The sequence below is a fragment of the Coregonus clupeaformis genome, chromosome 6, assembly GCF_020615455.1.
Source record: "Coregonus clupeaformis isolate EN_2021a chromosome 6, ASM2061545v1, whole genome shotgun sequence".
NCBI classification, from domain to species: Eukaryota; Metazoa; Chordata; class Actinopteri; order Salmoniformes; family Salmonidae; genus Coregonus; species Coregonus clupeaformis.
The window spans coordinates 2,064,997-2,084,877 of record NC_059197.1 but is presented as its reverse complement, the minus strand read 5'-3'; the positions used below and the strand labels follow the sequence as shown (position 1 = coordinate 2,084,877).

General features: G+C 42.4%; 2 protein-coding genes across 3 annotated transcripts; both read left to right on the top strand.

Annotated features, from left to right (window-relative positions):
- Positions 1-1,920: 1,920 nt before the first annotated feature.
- Positions 1,921-5,495, top strand: LOC121567350 (TLC domain-containing protein 5-like). The gene is made up of 4 exons (XM_041877333.2): positions 1,921-2,013; positions 2,111-2,311; positions 4,516-4,718; positions 4,915-5,495. Exons 3-4 carry the CDS (start codon positions 4,523-4,525, stop codon positions 5,445-5,447), a joined length of 729 nt encoding a protein of 242 aa, XP_041733267.1. The 5' UTR covers positions 1,921-2,013; positions 2,111-2,311; positions 4,516-4,522; the 3' UTR covers positions 5,448-5,495.
- LOC121567351 (TLC domain-containing protein 5-like) lies at positions 1,988-19,754 on the top strand. 2 transcript variants are annotated; one of them, XM_041877335.2, is made up of 3 exons: positions 1,988-2,042; positions 10,184-10,386; positions 17,970-19,754. In XM_041877335.2, the coding sequence occupies exons 2-3, from the start codon at positions 10,191-10,193 to the stop codon at positions 18,500-18,502; spliced, it is 729 nt and encodes a 242-aa protein (XP_041733269.1). In that variant the 5' UTR covers positions 1,988-2,042; positions 10,184-10,190; the 3' UTR covers positions 18,503-19,754. The 2 variants fall into 2 exon arrangements, with proteins under 2 accessions (XP_041733269.1, XP_041733270.1); XM_041877336.2 differs by lacking the exon at positions 1,988-2,042 and adding an exon at positions 5,734-5,768.
- Positions 19,755-19,881: the final 127 nt, after the last annotated feature.

The window sequence follows — 19,881 nt, the reverse complement described above, 5'->3', positions numbered from 1 at the left end:
TCACATTTTCTTTGATTTGTGTCAATTACAAGCCTAATTTCCTCCAATTCTGCATCTGTTAGCAATTAGACAGTAGAATTTTAGCAAGACAGACAGATGATATACATAGTGTACAAAACAGTAGGAACACCTTTCTAATATTGAGTTGCACCCCCTTTTGCCCTCAGAACAGCCTCATTTCATCGGGGCATGGACTCTACAATGTGTCGAAAGCGTTCCTCAGGGATGCTGGCCCACGTTGACCAATGGTACCTGGACACAGTTGTGTCAAGTTGGCTGGATGTCCTTTGGGTGGTGGACCATTCTTGATACACACGGGGAAACTGATGAGCGTGAACAACCCAGCAGAGTTGCAGTTCTTGACACACTCAAATCGGTGTGCCTGGCACCTACTACCATCCCCCGTTTAAAGGCACTTAAATATTTTGTCTTGCCCATTCATCCTCTGAATGGCACACATACACAATCCATGTCTCAATTGTCTCTAGGCTTAAAAATCATCTTAACCTGTCTTCTCCCCTTCATCTACACTGATTGATTGAAGTGGATTTAACAGGTGACATCAATAAGGGATCATAGCTTTCACCTGGTCAATGTAATGGAAAGAGCAGGTGTTCCAAATGTTTTGTACCCACAGTGTATATTGTGAAAATGTGTGGGCATTGTATTTAGATAACAGTGTAGATATTGATGCTAATTTAACCTATATTCTTGAAAGCAAGTTACTTCTATCTATTATATTACAGTAGCCTCAATGTTGTTGTTTTTCTTCTGTCAATGTGATTTTCCTGGGACCAAATTTCATGAATCCCAATTCACAATGGAAGATCACCGCTATCACCTGAGTATTTGTGAACAGTCTGGGTTTGAAAGAGAATGCCACTCACTTGAAGATCATTCACAGCTCAATCACTGATGGTCATGATTTTTCTTTGACATATGTTTCATTTTGACAGGTTTCCAAGTTGATTTGCTTATATTTCATTATTCTTTCCAAGTTTGAAGCTAAACCAAAGTAAATATTCACAAATGAAATATTCTCCAAGGAAAGGCTAAAGTTGCAACCTATCAGATTTGATTTCTGTCTAGGGCCAGGCTGTGTTGGATCTAGTGCTTACTCAACTGCCTGGCCACTTTCATTTATCATGCAATGGATCTGATGAACAACTTTCAAAGCAATACTTCCACCTCCTGTTAATGCAATGCGTAGCTAATGCATTCCTTTCAAACTCCGACACATGGATTATTGAAAAAACGTCTAACCATAGTCAGTTGAACCCCTTTACCACCATTTATTATATTTCTCATGTCAGTTCATTTAATTAACATCACAATTTATTATAAATGTAGGCCTTCTTGATTATCACTTCGATATGTGATCCCATTCCACACGGAACACTTTGTTCAGGTAAGACTAAAATAATCAAGTCAAATTATGCTAATTCCATGTCTTTGTTCATTTTGTTTGTGTATGACATCTTCCCAACTGACAAACCAAATGTCCTTTAAAAAAAAAAAAAAAAAAGCCCATTCTATGGTAACCTACCTATGTGCCTTAACGCTTCAACTGATTTTTGCTATGTGAAACTATAATAAAGTCTCAAACATATTTTTCTATGAAAGAGTTGTGTATGTTTGCGAAGAGCAATACCACAGAAAAATGATGGAATAATTTACAATTCAAAAATATATTTTGCCTTCAATAAAGGCACCTCTTTTGCACTGCACTTTTGTGGGGGGGTAAATTCAGCAAAAATCTGAGCAGATTCTAAGACCTCAGAACGAGATGGAAAATTCACTAAAACCTATCATGCTCCAAGTACAGTATACATTTTCATGTAGCTTTCATATTTCTCACTGGTACCAGAGAAAACATTTATACAAAAGGCGTATGCCTGCATCTCCCCTTTTCACCGCCATGCACTGATTGAAAAATACGTAAATATTACCAGCGGATGGCGCCACAACCCCATTATAGATGACAAGTTGACAACTAGACACCACCCGACGACGGTACAGTTACATTCGGAACAAGGCTAGCAGTAATTATATTTTGTTTACTTATTGAGTGTTGGAAACTAACTCACTAATTTCGTTTTGGGTTGGGCAGCAATCTACAGCACCAGTTGCTGACACTACAAGGTGGGGGAGTTGGCAATTGAGATTAGACGCTCATTTTTCTGTTGAGCCGAGTAACATGGACACAAAGAACCAAAGATGAAGTGATTGTCATCCGAGGGACCATGCTGGCCACAAAGGGACAGAAGATGAGATGTCACCGACATGAACGTGCACGCGGCGCAGAAATAAGGTGATGTTACAAAGTAGTTATTTTGCATTGTTCTGTTTCCAAAAATGTGATAGCTTGAGGAGCCAAGCTCTCCTTGTGTGTCTATCTCGCTCGCTGTCCTCTAAGCCTGCCTTAGCAAACTGATCTTTAATAGTTTAGACAGCTCATCTGGATTCAAATGTATTCACTTTAATGCGTTTTTAGCTCAAATATTCTCATCTTTATAAATGGCTCGGTCTGAAGCCATCATGCCAGTGTTATTTTCTCTATTTGTTACAGAGCCCCACAGTGGAGGTGTCATAGTACCCATAAAGCCTAGCGGTCAAACAGGGAAATGGTTCCAATTGTTTTTCCACCATTCATTTTTCCCATAGGGGATTTTAGAATCACTTAAAATAAGGGCAGTGTTTTGTGTAGGCTTACCCTGGCATGTATTAATTTGTGAATGTCCATCATCCATTTCGTATGATATGTTCCGAATTAGCTAAACGTACAATATGTTACGAATTAGCTAAATGTACAATGTTACGAATTTGCTAAACATATGATATGTTACGAATTCCAATTTGTTGTGGCTAACGTTAGCTAGGTCGCTAACGTTAGCTAGGCTAGAAGTTAGGGTTAAGGTTAGGGGAAGGGTCAGCTAAAAGGGTTAAGGGAAGGGTTAGCTAACATGCTAAGTAGTTGAAAAGTTACTAAAATGCTAAACTTGTCCATGATGAGATTCGAACATGCAACCTTTTGGTTGCAAGATGTGTGCGTTATACGCCTTCCCTACCAACCACCCTCCTTCGCAATCTCCATAGACAAACATTGACAGTAGAATGGCCTTACTGAAGAGCTCAGTGACTTTCAACATGGCACCGTCATAGGATGCCACCTTTCCAACAAGTCAAATTTCTGCCCTGCTAGAGCTGCCATGGTCAACTGTAAGTGCTGTTATTGTGAAATGGAAACGTCTAGGAGCAACTACGGCTCAGCCGCGAAGTGGTAGGCCACACAAGCTCACAGAACAGGACCGCCGAGTGCTGAAACGCGTAGTGCGTAGAAATAGTCTGTCCTCGGTTGCAACACTCACTACCGAGTTCCAAACTGCCTCTGGAAGAAACATCAGCACAATAACTGTTCATCGGGAGCTTTATGAAATGGGTTTCCATGGCCGAGCAGCCACACACAAGCATAAGATCACCATGCGCAATGCCATTGGACTCTGGAGCAGTGGAAACACCTTCTCTGGAATGATGCATCATGCTTCACCATCTTGCAGTCCGATGTACTAATCTGGGTTTGGCGGATGCCAGTAGAATGCTACCTGCCCGAATGCATAGTGCCAACTGTAAAGTTTGGTGGAGGAGTAATACTGGTCTGGGGTTGTTTTTCATGGTTCGGGCTAGGCCCTTTAGTTTCAATGAAGGTAAATCTTAACGCTGCAGCATACAATGACATTCTAGACGATTCTGTTCTTCCAACTTTCTGGCAACAGTTTGGGGAAGGACCTTTCCTGTTTCAGCATGACAATGCCCCCGTGTACATAGCAAGGTCCATACAGAAATGGTTTGTCGAGATCAGTGTGGAAGAACTTGACTGGCCTGCACAGAGCCCTGACCTCAACCCATCGAACACCTTTGGTGGGATGAAAGGGAACACCAACTGCGAGCCAGGCCTAATTGCCCAACATCCGTATCTGACCTCACTAATGCTCTTGTGCCTGAATGGAAGCAAGTCCCCACAGCTATGTTCTGACATTTAGTGGAAAGCCTTCCCAGAAGAGTGGAGTCTGTTATAGCAGCAAAGGGTGACCAACTCCATATTAATTCTCATGATTTTGGAATGAGATTTTGGGATGTGCAGGTGTCCACATACTTTTGGTCATGTAGTGTATCATACTAATTTGAGTGTCCCGGATTAACATTTACTATGTCACCTCTTGTCTATAAGACAAGGATGTGCAGCCCCACTGCCCCAGACACAATTACTTTTGGACTAGTTTTGAAACTCCCTGAAGCATGACATTTCTCCTTACCAACGAGGGTGTATCATGGTCTCATTTCCCAATACAACGACATGAGATGTCCCCCTCACCAGATCCTCACTACTCAGACTGGCCAGAGCACTACAGCTGCTCAGTTCAGATAAACACTGTTTATCAGTCACTTTGGATTATAACAAGGGTTCATTGAAAGGTAATGTATTTCCGTATTGCAATTATGTTTTTTTGTATTTAGCTGAGGGATGACATCGCTGGCTGTCGGCTTGGTCCTATGCCTAACAGGCTGGATTACTCTCTACACCCTACTGTGTAACACCAATGGCAGCCGTGGCTCTGAGTGGAACTGTAGGCTGGTCACACTGCTCCATGGAATCCTGGCAGTCTGTATAACAGCATACATAGGCTATGTGGATGGACCTTGGCCCTTCACACATCCAGGTAAAATGCTCACTATCTAATCCCATGTAGTGCTGCTCCTGTACCACCTTTCTGTAAAGGTGGTAAAGTTAGTATAGAGCATCATGTTTATTTTTTATTTTTTAAATCTAGTTTCTTGATCAGTATACTTTGATATGTGTATGTATGTTACTAACCATGAATACTGTTTACAATAACGTTGTGATCTTGATTCCAGGCACAAAGAACACCCCCCTTCAGATCAGTGCTATGGTAATTAGCCTGGGCTACTTCATCTTCGACATGGGCTGGTGTATGTACTTCCGCACCGAGGGCCCGGTGATGCTGGCCCACCACACCATGAGCATCCTGGGTATCTTGTTGACCCTGAGCTTGGGGGAATCAGGCATCGAGTCCTGTGCGGTGCTCTTTGGCAGTGAGATCACAAACCCCCTGCTGCAAGCTCGCTGGTTCCTGAGACAGTTGGGTCGCTATGAGAGCCTGACAGGGGAGGCGGTCGATATTCTATTTGTAGTGCTATTTGTGTTAATGCGCATAGTGGTTGGCGGGAGGATGTTGTACTGCGAGCTCATCTCCCCACGGCCCAGGTTCATTATAAAGTGTGGGGGAGTTGCCATGTATGTGCTGTCCTGGGTGTTCATGGTGGACATTGGTCGTTTCGCCTACCGCAAGAGTCAATCCAAATACAGACGCTGGAGAGACCAACACAGACTGGCAACAGTTAACGGACATAACGGAAAGACAGACTGAAAGACTTGCTTATCTTCAGAAGATTAATAAAAACATCCAATGTTTATACTAATAGACCTTCTTTAACAAATGATTAACTAACAAATGGTTGTGTGTAAGCAAGGGGTCAAAGTCAAGCCATTCTTTAGGCCTATATGATTATTAGGGAATAGTCTTTAGTATTCAGCTTACACTTGTACATTTTTGTGCTCAGTTCAGAAAAACAAGATGCTCAGTTTAGACGTACACTGTTCATCAGTCACTTTGGATTATAAACTGGGTGGTTTTAGCCCTGACTGCTGATTGGCTGACAGCTGTGGTATCTCAGACCGTATACCACGGGTATGTCAAAACATTTATTTTCACTGCTCTAATTACGTTGGTAACCAGTTTATAATAGCAATAAGGCACCTCGGGGGTTTGTGATTTATGGCCAATATACCACGGCTAAGGGTGTAAGAACAGCCCTTAGCCGTGGTATATTGGCCATATACCACACCTCCTCATGCCTTATTGCTTAATTATAACACAGGTTCATTGGAAGGTAATGTACAGTGCCTTCAGAAAGTATTCACATCCTTTTCCCACATTTTGTTCAAATACAAATCAACAGGTGTAGACTAACAGTGAAATGCTTACTTACGGGTCCATTTTTACGGGTCCGTTCCAACAATGCAGAGTTAAAGATAAAATACAAAATGTAATAAAAAATTGAAATATTAACACAAGGAATAAATACACAGTGAATAACGAATAAAAATAACAAGTAAAAATAACATGGATATATAGCGAGCAGAAAATAACATGACTATATACAGTACCAGTACCAAGTCGATGTGCAGGGATACAAGGTAATTGAGCTGCTATGTACTGTACATATAGGTAGGGGTAAAGTGACTACGCAACAAGATATACAATAGACAGTAGCAGCAGCGTATGTGGTGAGTGTGTTGTCTTACAGCATTCATTTAAAATTGATTCAATTTAGATTTTTGGTGAGTTAATTTTTACAAATTATTTATAAATGAAAAGCTGAAATGTCTTGAGCAGTGGTGGAAAAGTACCCAATTGTCATACTTGAGTAAAAGTAAAGATACCTTAATAGAAAATGACTCAAGTAAAAGTAAAAGTGAAAGTCACCCAGTAAAATACGACTAAAGTAAAAGTCTAAAAGCATTTGGTTTTAAATATAGGTAAGTATCAAAAGAAAAAGTATAAATCATTTCAAATTGATTATATTAAGCAAACCAGACGGCACAATTTTTATTTATTTACGGATAGCCAGGGGCACACTCCAACACTCAGACATAATTTACAAACGAAGCATTTGTGTTTGGTGTGTCCGCCAGATCAGAGGCAGTAGGGATGACCAGGGATGTTCTCTTGAAAAGTGCGTGAATTGGACCATTTTCCTGTCCTGCTAAGCTTTCAAAATTTAACGAGTACTTTTGGGTGTCAGGGAAAATGTATGGAGTAAAAAGTACATTATTGTCTTTAGGAATGTAGTGAAGTATAAATATATATATATATATATATATATAAATAGTAGTACAGATACCCCAAAAAACGACTTAAGTAGTACTTTTATGTTTTTTTACTTAAGTTCTTTACACCGCTGGTCTTGAGTCGATAAGTATTCAACCCCTTTGTTATGGCAAGCCGGAATAAGTTCAGGAGTAAAAATGTGATTGGAAAGTCACATAATAAGTTGCATGGACTCACTCTGTGTGCAATAATAGTTTTTAACATGATTTTTTTATGACTACCTCATCTCTGTACCCCACACATACAATTATTTGTAAGGTTCGACAGTCGAGCAGGGAATTTCAAACACAGATTCAACCAAAAAGACCAGGGAGGTTTTCCAATGCCTCGCAAAGAAGGGCACCGATTTGTAGATGTGTAAAAATAAAAAGAGCAGACATTGAATATCCCTTTGAGCATGGTGAAGTTAATCATTACACTTTCGATGTTGTATCAATACACCCCATCACTACAAAGAAACAGACGTCCTTCCTAACTCAGATGCCGGAGAGGAAGGAAACTGCTCAGGGATTTCACCATGGGGCCAATAGTGACTTTAAAATAGTTACAGAGTTTAATGTAAATAGGAGAAACATTGTAGTTACTCCGCAATACTAACCTAATTGACAGAGTGAAAAGGAGGAAGCCTGTACAGAATACAAATATTCCAAAACATGCATCCTGTTTGCAACAAGGCACTAAAGTAATACTGCAAAAAATGTGGCAAAGCAATTAACTTTTTGTCCTGAATACAAAGTGTTATGTTTGGGCAAATCCAATGCAACACATTACTGAGTACCACTCTCCATATTTTAAAGCATAGTGGTGGCTGCTTCATGTTATGTGTATGCTTGTAACCGCTAAGGACTGGGGAGTTTTTCAGTATAAAAGATAAACGGAATGGAGCTAAGCACAGGCAAAATCCTAGAGGAAAACCTGGTTCTGTCTGCTTTCCACCAGACACTGGGAGATGAATTCACCTTTCAGCAGCACAATAACCTTAAACAGAAGGCTAGATCTACACTGAAGTTGCTTACCAAGAAGGCAGTGAATGTTCCTGAGTGGCCAAGTTACAGTTTTGACTTAAATCTGCTTGAAAATCTATGGTAAGACCTGAAAATGGTTGTCTAGCAATGACCAACAGAGCTTGTGTGGAAAGCTCTTAGCGACTTACCCAGAAAGACTGAGCTGTAATCGCTGCCAAAGGTGATTCTAACATGTATTACCTCGGGGGGATGAATACTTATCTAATCAAGATATATTTGTGTTTTATTTTTCATAAATGTTTTACAAATGTTAGAATTTATCTTCCACTTTGACATTACAGAGTATTTTGTGTAGATCTTTGACCAAAAGATTACACTGAAATCCATTTTAATCCCACTTTGTAACACAACAAAATGTAGAAAAGTCGAGGGGTGAGAATACCTTTTGAAGGCACTGTATTTCAATATTGCAATTAGTCTGCATTTTACAGAACATTTACTGAACATAAAATGCAGGCTAATCGGACTTGCTTGCACAAATCTTGAGCATAACTGATATTGTTGGTGATGGTAGAAAATGAAGTGCTCATGCAATCTTATGAAACTTCTACAGTGAGGGAAAAAGGTATTTGATCCCCTGCTAATTTTGTACGTTTGCCCACTAACAAAGACATGATCAGTCTATAATTTTAATGGTAGGTTTATTTGAACAGTGAGAGACAGAATAACAACAAAAAAATCCAGAAAAACGCAATGTTATAAATTGATTTGCATTTTAATGAGGGAAATAAGTATTTGACCCCTCTGCAAAACATGACTTAGTACTTGGTGGCAAAACCCTTGTTGGCAATCACAGAGGTCAGACGTTTCTTGTAGTTGGCCACCAGGTTTGCACACATCTCAGGAGGGATTTTGTCCCACTCCTCTTTGCAGATTTTCTCCAAGTCATTAAGGTTTCGAGGCTGACGTTTGGCAACTCGAACGTTCATCTCGAACGTTCAGTGGCTAGGCCACTCCAGGACCTTAATGTGCTTCTTCTTGAGCCACTCCTTTGTTGCCTTGGCTGTGTGTTTTTGGTCATTGTCATGCTGGAATACCCATCCACGACCCATTTTCAATGCCCTGGCTGAGGGAAGGAGGTTCTCACCCAAGATTTGACGGTACATGGCCCCGTCCATCGTCCATTTGATGCGGTGAAGTTGTCCTGTCCCCTTAGCAGAAAAACAACCCCAAAGCATAATGTTTCCACCTCCATGTTTGACGGTGGGGATGGTGTTCTTGGGGTCATAGGCAGCCTTCCTCCTCCTCCAAACACGGCGAGTTGAGTTGATGCCAAAGAGCTCGATTTTGGTCTCATCTGACCACAACACTTTCACCCAGTTCTCCTCTGAATCATTCAGATGTTCATTGGCAAACTTCAGACGGCCCTGTATATGTGCTTTCTTGAGCAGGGGGACCTTGCGGGCGCTGCAGGATTTCAGTCCTTCACGGCGTAGTGTATTACCAATTGTTTTCTTGGTGGCTATTGTCCCAGCTGCCTTGAGATCATTGACAAGATCCTCCCGTGTAGTTCTGGGCTGATTCCTCACCGTTCTCATGATCATTGCAATTCCACGAGAGTTGAGATCTTGCATGGAGCCCCAGGCCGAGGGAGATTGACAGTTATTTTGGTTTTCTTCCATTTGCGAATAATCGCACCAACTGTTGTCACCTTCTCACCAAGCTGCTTGGCGATGGTCTTGTAGCCCATTCCAGCCTTGTGTAGGTCTACAATCTTGTCCCTGACATCCTTGGAGAGCTCTTTGGTCTTGGCCATGGTGGAGAGTTTGGAATCGGATTGATTGATTGCTTCTGTGGACAGGTGTCTTTTATACAGGTAACAAACTGAGATTAGGAGCACTCCCTTTAAGAGTGTGCTCCTAATCTCAGCTCGTTACCTGTATAAAAGACACCTGAGAGACAGAAATCTTTCTGATTGAGAGGGGGTCAAATACTTATTTCCCTCATTAAAATGCAAATCAATTTATAAACATCGTTGACATGCGTTTTTCTAGATTTTGTTGTTGTTATTCTGTCTCTCACTGTTCAAATAAACCTACCATAAAAATTATAGACGGATCATTTCTTTGTCAGTGGGCAAACTTACAAAATCAGCACGGGATCAAATACTTTTTTCCCTCACTGTATATGTATTTATGTGTGTGTGTTGGTCATTAAGTGGTTTTTGTTTTGTTTTTGTGTACTTAGCTGAGGGATGACATCGCTGCCTGTTGGCGTGGTCCTCTGCCTAACAGGCTGGATCACTCTCTACACACTACTGTGTAATACCAATGGAAGCCGTGGCTTTGAGTGGAACTGTAGGCTGGTCACACTGCTCCATGGCATCCTGGCGGTCTGCATAACAGCATACATAGGCTATGTGGAAGGACCTTGGCCCTTCACACATCCAGGTAAGATGCTCACTATCTAATTGGACTGAAACAGTGTAATCGTTTCCATGTAGAGTGCTGCTTCTATACAACCTTTCTCTAAAGGTGGTTAAGTTGGTATAGTCATTCCAAGTCATTTCAGCAAGCCATGACATCATCATCTCATATTGTTCTGAAATCGTTTCTGTAGTTAGACACAGGTAAGATTAAAATTTTGGCACAAAAAAAATTGTTTACATATACTTTTATCTGTGAGAAATTAAGCTAATTGATTGCACCCAAATTGGCTATTTTAATTTATAGGCTTCATATAATATTCAATAAATGTAGTACCTTACATCCGATTTGGACCAAAGTTTTTTTCTAACAATGAGTAAGACATTAGGAATCCAAGAAATGGTGAAAAGCCACCCACGGACCCCCACACCCCACACCAATCCCAACCCAACAACGAGTATAGAGTATCAGTTCTCTATGTCTGACAAGTAGTATGGAGCTTCGGCTCAGAGTATTGTTTCTTCATCTAATGTAATGTATCTCAGTGAATTTTTAATTTTTTATTTTTATTTTTTTTCTGTTCAGAGGAATTAGTCATTTTAAGTTGCTTGGTTTATGTCCCATCCTACATCCTGATACCAGGTTCTGACCACTAGATGGTACTGTTCCAGGACTATATAAATACAGTGCCTTGCAAAAGTATTCAACCCCCTTGGCGTTTTTCCTATTTTGTTGCATTATGACCTGTAATTTCAATGGTTTTATCTATTTGGATTTCATGCATTGGACATTCACAAACTAGTCCAAATTCGTGAAGTGAAATGAAAAAAATTACTTGTTTCAAAAAATTCAAAAGATAAATAACAGAAAAGTGGTGCGTGCATATCTATTCACCCCCTTTGCTATGAAGCTCCTAAATAAGATCTGGGAACAACCAATTACCTTCAGAAATTAGTTAAATAAAGTCCACCTGTGTGCAATCTAAGTGTCACATGATCTCAGTATATATACACCTGTTCTGAAAGGCCCCAGAGTCTGCAACACCACTAAGCAAGGGGCACCACCAAGCAAGCGGCACCATGAAGACCAAGAAGCTCTCCAAACAGGTCAGGGACAAAGTTGTGGAGAAGTACAGATCAGGGTTGGGTTATAAAAAAAATATCAGAAACTTTGAACATCCCACGGAGCACCATTAAAGCCATTATTCAAAAATGGAAAGAATATGGCACCACAACAAACCTGCCAAGAGAGGGCCGCCCACCAAAACTCATGGACCAGGCAAGGAGGGCATTAATCAGAGAGGCAACAAAGAGACCAAAGATAACCCTGAAGGAGCTGCAAAGCTCCACAGCGGAGATTGAAGTATCTGTCCATAGGACCACTTTAAGCCGTACACTCCAAAGAGCTGGGCTTTATGGAAGAGTGGTCAGAAAAAAGCCATTGCTTAAAGAAAAAAATAGTGTTTGCCAAAAGGCATGTGTGAGACTCCCCAAACATATGGAAGAAGGTACTCTGGTCAGATGAGACTAAAATTGAGCTTTTTGGCCATCAAGGAAAACTCTATGTCTGGCGCAAAACCCAACACCTTTCATCACCCTGAGAACACCATCCCCACAGTGAAGCATGGTGGTGGCAGCATCATGCTGTGGGGATGTTTTTCCTGCGGCAGGGACTGGTAAATTGGTCAGAATTGAAGGAATGATGGATGGCGCTAAATACAGGGAAATTCTTGAGGGAAACCTGTTTGTCTTCCAGAGATATGAGACTGGGACGGAGGTTCACCTTCCAGCAGGACAATGGAATACTGCTAAAGCAACACTCAAGTGGTTTAAGGGGAAACATTGAAATGTCTTGGAATGGCCTAGTCAAAGCCCAGACCTCAATCCAATAATTGAGAATCTGTGGTATGACTTAAAGATTGCTGTACACCAGCGGAACCCATCCAACTTGAAGGAGCTGGAGCAGTTTTGCCTTGAAGAATGGGAAAAGCTCCCAGTGGCTAGATGTGCCAAGCTTATAGAGACATACCCCAAGAGACTTGCAGCTGTAATTGCTGCAAAAGGTGGCTCTACAAAGTATTTACATTGGGGGGGTGAATAGTTATGCACGCTCAAGTGTTCTGTTTTTTTTGTCTTATTTCTTCTTTGAATCACAATAGAAAATATTTTGCATCTTCAAAGTGGTAGGCATGTTGTGTAAATCAAATGATACAAACCCCCAAAAAATCAATTTTAAGTGCAGGTTGTAAGGCAACAAAATAAGGAAAATACCAAGGGGGGTGAATACTTTCGCAAGCCACTGTACTTATGGTAATATACTAATTGTAATGTACACTCAGTGTACAAAACATTAGGAACACCTTCCTAATATTGAGTTGCACCTCCTTTTGCCCTCAGAACAGCCTCAATTAGTTGGGGCATGGACTCTAAAATGTGTCGAAAGCGTTCCACAGGGATGCTGGCCCACGTTGACTCCAATGCTTCCCACAGTTGTGTCAAGTTGGCTGGATGTCCTTTGGCTGGTGGACAATCCTGGATATAAACAGGAAACTGTTCCACGCGAAAAACCCAGCAGCGTTGCAGTTCTTTACACACTCAAACCGCCAGGCACCTACTACCATACCCCATTCAAAGGCACTTAAATCCTTTCTTTCCCATTCACCCTCTGAATGGCACACATACACAATCCATGTCTCAATTAGTTCAAGGCTTATTGACATCAATAAGGGATCATAGTTTTTACCTGGATTCACCTGGTCAGTCTATTTCATGGAACACAGTGTATACATGTAAACGGGAGAAATAGTGACCAGTAACAGGAAAAATACTAATAGTAATGGCAATCAATAATCAATGGACAGCAGCGTAATGGAGTAATAAATCGAATCAATAATCATTTTAGCAGCAGCGTAGGTTGTGTCTGAGTTGTTAGAGACCTGTGGATGGGCATAGATAGAGTCAGTGTGGATAGTCAGTGGGAGAGGGAGAGCAGTAGTTGTTAGCCATTTAAGAGTCTTATGGCCAGGGGATAGAAGCTGTTTAGGAGTCTGTTGTTCTGAGCCTTGACGCACCGGTACAGCCTGCTGGACGGGAGCATGGAGAACAGTCCATGTCTCGGACGGCTAAAGTCTTTGGCAGTATTTTGACCCTTTCTCAGACACCGGCAGGAACGTCCACAACTACCTCTGTAGGGCCTTCCGGTCGCGGGTGGGGCAGTTGCCATACCAGAGAGTGATACAACCAGTCAGGATGCTCTCAATGGTGCAGCTGTTAAAGTTTCTGAGGATCTGAGGGGTATGCCAAATCATTTCAACCTCCCAAGGGATAAGAGGCGTTGCCGTGCCTTCTTCACGACTGTTCTGGTGTGAGAGGACCATGTTAAGTCCTTAGTGATGTGGACACCGAGGAACTTGAAGCTCTTGACCTCACCCCTGTTTCCTGTAGTCCACGATCAGCTCCTTGGTCTTACTGACATTGAGGGAGAGGTTTGTTGTCCTGGCAACACACTGGCAGTTCTCTGACCTTTTTCCTGTAGGCTTTCTCATCTCCGTTGGTGATCAGGCCTACAACCGTTGTGTCGTCAGCAAACTTGATGATGGAGTTGATGATGTGCGTGGCCACACATTCGTGGATAAACATAGAATACAGGAGGGGGCTAAGCACATACCCCTAGGGGGCCCCTGTGTTCATAGTCAGCTTGGCGGTGGTGTTGTTGCCTACTCTAACCACCTGGGGTTGGCCCGTCAGGAAGTCCAGGATCCAGTTGCAGAGGGAGATGTTCAGTCCCAGGGTCCCTAGCTTGGTGACGAGCTTGGAGGGCACTATGGTGTTGAATGCTGAGCTGTAGTCAATGAACAACATTCTGAAATAGGTATTCCTCTTTTCCAGGTAGGAGAAGGCAGTGTGGAGTGCAATTGAGATTGCGTTGTCTGTAAATCTGTTGGGGTGGTATGCAAATTGGAGTGGGACTTGGATGATGGAGGTGATATTTACCATGACCAGCCTTTCAAAGCACTTCATGATTACAGATGTTAGTGCTACAGGTCAGTACTCATTGTGGCAGGTAGCCTTAGAGTTCTTGGGAACGGGAATGATGGTGGTCAGCTTGAGACGTGGGGATTACAGACTGGGACAAGGAGAGGTTGAAAATCACCGTGAAGATGCCTGCGAGCTGGTCTGCGCATGCTCTGAGAACGGCCTTGCGAATGTTGACCAGATTAAAAACCTTATTCAAGTCGGCCTTGGAGAGCAAGATCACCCATTCCTCTGTGACGGTGAGGGCGCTCGTGCACAGCTCTGTGTTGTTTTGTCGAAGCGTGCATAAAATGTATTGAGTTCTGTATCGACCCCGAAGCTCTACGGATCAGAGCTGATGCTCAGTGTTGTTAGCTATTCTCTTGAAGCCGACACCGAGGCACCAGCTTGAAGCATCGAAGCAGACAATGAGGCACACCAAGACACAAAGCTATTTAGCATATTTTTTATTATTGCAACTTTTTCTTGGAACACACTTCTCTTGTGTATACAATTGGGTGAAAATCCGTTCCTTGCACACAGATTCAGTGCTGTACTCAGGATGTCATTCCACCCTTGTCAACAATGTGAGAAACAACTACCAGCCTCAGATGAGCACACTCTTTGCATTCTTTGCTTGGGAGCTGAACATGCTCAAGCGGCTGCACAGAGTAGCAGCTGTTGTACTCACTGTCAGAAATTCAAACCGAGAGCATTGAAATCTCGACTTTAGAGCTTTGTGGACGGAACCTCCGGACTGTCATCAGATGAATCTGCCACACAGATCATTGATCATAGACCTTCCTCTGCAGATCATTCCAAACGCTCCAGGTCAAATGACAGTTCTCACTCCCCACGTGATCCACCGCCCAATTAACGACATCGCTCATCCTCACCTGGGCACAAATTTCACCGCACTGAGGTGCACAAGGAGATTATGTCACTGGGCAGACGCATGGCAACCATTGAGTCCATCCTTGAGCACATCCTGGCCAGATTTCCTTTGCCGGTACCAAACTCAACCCCTACCTCTGAACAGAGTGTGGTTGTTGAATCGGATGACACTGATGTACTGTCCACAAGAGCTTCCCACTCTTATGCCACAGACTATGATCACTCTGATGATGGTATGCACCCTGGCTCTAGCATCATCCAGTCCCAGCCTGTTGGCCTGGCACTAGCAACGCTCATTGCTACTGCCATTTTACTCAGGAGTGGCTTCCGTCTGGCCACTCTACCAAAAAGGCCTGATCTGTGCCTCGACACAATCCTGTCTCGGAGCTCTACGGACAATTCCTTCGACCTCATGGCTTGGTTTTTGCTCTGACATGCACTTTCAACTGTGGGACCTTATATAGACAGGTGTGTGCCTTTCCAAATCATGTCCAATCAAGTTATAGAAACATCTCAAGGATGATCAATGGAAACAGGATGCACTTGAGCTCAATTTCGAGTCTCATAGCAAAGGGTCTCACAGTTCAGACCAAGAGCTGCCTAACAAACGATGCAGGGCATCTGATCGCTTCCTACGCAGTATACATGACAGCACCGCTTCTATCAGAAGTAGCTGCAATGCTCAGAACTTTGGCCACACTGTGTGTTGCACAGCGCCATCTATGGTTAGCACACTCCAAGCTCCCTGACAAAGAGAAAGTTCCACTCTTAGGTATACCCATATCACCTGGCCAGACATTTGGCCCAGCAGCGGCCCACCTCCAAGTGTCTAAGGAGGACAGAGAAGCACAGACGGACCTTCAGCGCCTCATTCCAAAGCCAAGAATGTGTCAGCCAGCAAACCATTTCTCCTGTCCCAGGCCCCCAACTGTGATGCCAAAAACCAGGCTCAGATAGGCTGCACCTGCTCATAAGTAGAGGAACAGACACTCTGTCCTACCGAAGAGGTGGAGTGCCTTATCGCCCTCGGAAGAGGCAGAGATGCACCACATGCAGGCCACTTACCCTCTGCACCACAGCACACAGAGCCTTGGTCCTGATGGGACCGACTCTCTAGCGCAACACTGTTTCCTTGATCACCACCAGGCTGACAAAGGTCAATGGCCAACAAATGGGTGTTACGCACACTGACATAAGGCTACGCTTAGGCCCGCTTCAGGGGTGTCTTGAAAACAACAGTTCATAATCCTGCTCAAAAGCCAACACTCTGCTCAGAAACCTCTACACAAAGACTCTATTCCTACAAGTGGAACGTGTTCAGGAAGTGTTGTATTGCCCATGCAGAATCGCCATCTTCCTGCCCAATTTCTGACATTTTGACTTTTCTCCAGAAGCTTATTTCTGCAGGGAAGTCGCCATCTACATTGAATGTGTGTATGACAGCCTCCCAACTTCTCACAGGAGAGTCGTGAGTTGCATACACTTTGCACGGTTAGGGCATTGAGTACCTGTCTTGCTGCAACAATAACTATTTATCAAACAGAACAGCTTTTTGTGTGTTATGGGGAGAACACCAAAGGTTGCGCTGTCTCGAAAAGTAGAGACTGGCATATTGGATTACCAATGCAGTGTCAATCATACGTTGCAGCAGGTAGACCAACTCCAGGTGGCATGGTATCACACTCCACCAGGGGTTTGGCCACCTCAAGGGCCCTGTTCAGAGGGGCCTCCCTGGAATCAACACCCATGACTTTCATGAGGTACTACAGACTCAATGTTATGTCCACACCAGCAGTGGGGTCTGTGGTTCTGGACACGGCACACTCTCTCAACCCAGATAAGTGAGCGTACTGTGAACCTTGTACATACTTTTCAACCATCAGTGAGATGGGTGCTCTTACAGTGGGCTTGTTACACCTAATTGAAGCCTCTCGTGTTTTAAGTTTCAGCTTGTGTGTGTTTACAGTTGTATACTACAGTTGACATTTAATCCACCCTGTTTAATCCATCCATATTCTGTTGCATCCTGTGGTGCAGGATTTCACAACCCTGTCCTCGGGCCCCCCCAGATGTTTGACATTTTTGTTTGAACCCTAAATCCTTTGACTAATTGAATCAGGTGTGGCAGTTTAGGGTTAAAACAAAAATGTGAAATGTCTGGGCCTGAGGAGAGGTTTGGGAAACCCTGCTGTGGTGGATACAAGGACTTCCCAGGGACTCATCTGGACTAAGGTTTAATGGTGAGGTATCCCACTCTGTTGCCTGAACCACCTGTTTGGTACAGCAACCCCTTTACGAAAGCGAAAGAGAACGTTACAGATTTAGCCCTGGTTCTCTGAGTAGAGTAACGGATCACCAAGCTTTCATGTCGTTCCTCCGCCTCCGTGGAATTCAAGTGAAGTAATTGACAGTATGTCACGTCACATCACCTTTTATAGTGACAAGTCACGTGGATACAGTAAGGGAGTGGCGTGACTGTAAACATCTTTGATATTAAGCATCTCATCGCGTGAGAAGGGGAAGGAGTTCCCATAGGTCGTTTGGCGACCCTTTAATCAACTCAGAGAACCAAGGTTACATCCATAACCAAATGTTCTTTATGTAGAGTTTTCTTGCCTAGTATACAGTAATTTGATGTGTGTATGACAATGTTACTAACCATGAAGAGTGTTTACAATAACGTTGTGATCTTGATTCCAGGCACAAAGAACACCCCCCTTCAGATCAGTGCTATGGTCATTAGCCTGGGCTACTTCATCTTCGACATGGGCTGGTGTATGTACTTCCGCACTGAGGGCCCGGTGATGCTGGTCCACCACACCATGAGCATCCTGGGTATCTTGTTGACCCTGAGCTTGGGGGAATCAGGCATCGAGTCCTGTGCCGTAATCTTTGCTAGCGAGATCACCAACCCCCTGCTGCAAGCTCGCTGGTTCCTGAGACAGTTGGGTCGCTATGAGAGCCTGACAGGGGAGGCGGTCGATGTTCTGTTTGTAGTGCTATTTGTGTTCATGCGCATAGTGGTTGGCGGGAGGATGTTGTACTGCGAGCTCATCTCCCCACTGCCCAGGTTCATTATAAAGTGTGGGGGAGTTGCCATGTATGTGCTGTCCTGGGTGTTCATGGTGGACATTGGTCGTTTCACCTACCGCAAGAGTCAATCCAAATACAGACGCTGGAGAGACCAACACAGACTGGCAACAGTTAACGGACGTGATAGAAAGACAGACTGAAAGACTTCCTTATCTTTAGAAGATTAATAAAAATGTCCAATGTTTATACTAATAGACCACCTTTATTCATTTAATGGTTGTGCATACTGTAAGCATGGGGTCAAAGTCAAGCCATTCTTTAGGCCTATATGGTTATTGGGGAATATTTGTTGGTATTTAGCTAACACTTGTATATATATATATTTTTTTTAAATTAAAAACAAGTGCAAGAGAATGTTGCAAAAGTATCTTCAAAAATGTACAACTGTAACAAAAACAATTGAGACATAGTTTGTCTTTCAAACCAAAGGCCCTAGTGCCAGTATGATGAACACATGTATTTCACAACCTAATTGCAATGAACTGTAACCTAATAGTATGTTCTTCTAACCTTGTATCCAGCAATAAATTGACTATTGGGAAGCAGACAAATAACGTTCTCTAATCCTCATAGGTTAGGCCACACCTTTTTTGATGCAGTGAAATTGAACCGAAACTGACTGTTTAATTCCTTTTGCAGTATTTTGTTGTTGAATGCAGTAGTTTTCCTGCAGAAATTCTACTTTTATAAATATTTTGCAATGTGTTGAGTGTAATTTTTCTAATTTCAGTCTAATTCAAATTGTGGTAGAATTTATAAGCCATTTCAAAATATTCCATGGAATATCCCAAGTTCCATTCCATTTATTTTTTAGGAAGATGTTTATTAACGCTCGCTGAGATTGCAGTGTTACATGACACTGGCTTTTATATAACATAAAACTCAGTAAAAAGCTAAATGTTTCTTATGATAACTGTCTTTCCATTTAGCTACAATAATGCTTTGCACAAAAGTTATTCATTAAAGCTCACAGCAACAACAAATCCGTAACAATCAGTAACAAATTATTTGTATTTGTGTAACAAACTGAAATAATATGTTTAGTGGCATTCTATTGCTTGATTGAGTGTATATTAGTCATTGTAAATTAGTTTGAAATACCAATTGGTAAACAACAATTTGTGCTAAATGTTTGTGCACTGTATTGCTTAACATGTTCCAGTATGATGCTAGGTCACATTTCCCAATATTGTATGCATTCATATTTGAAATTCACTACTTTTCAATGAAATATTTCAATCTGGTGCCTAAATAGTTAGATACAATTTGTATGTCAACATTCTGTGTGTCTGTGATAAGGGAGAATAATACAAGTGTGCCTTTGGGACATTATACGTGTTCAAATGTAATGTTTACTTTTGTTGTGTGTTCAATAAATACCCTGAATACGGAGCTGGTATAGAAATATGTGCTGTAATATCAAGTAAAATATTCCACAATGATTGCGTCCCAGTAGGCCTATATAGTATAACATATTTTTTTGAACTATTTGAACAGGTTTTTTTTACTCAGGGAAATA

Coding starts and splice junctions, on each gene's coding strand:
- LOC121567350 (XM_041877333.2), top strand. CDS start 4,523: ATGACATCGCTGGCTGTCGGCTTGGTCCTATGCCTAACAGGCTGGATT. Junction 4,719..4,914: donor TTGGCCCTTCACACATCCAG/GTAAAATGCTCA, acceptor TCTTGATTCCAG/GCACAAAGAACACCCCCCTT.
- LOC121567351 (XM_041877335.2), top strand. CDS start 10,191: ATGACATCGCTGCCTGTTGGCGTGGTCCTCTGCCTAACAGGCTGGATC. Junction 10,387..17,969: donor TTGGCCCTTCACACATCCAG/GTAAGATGCTCA, acceptor TCTTGATTCCAG/GCACAAAGAACACCCCCCTT.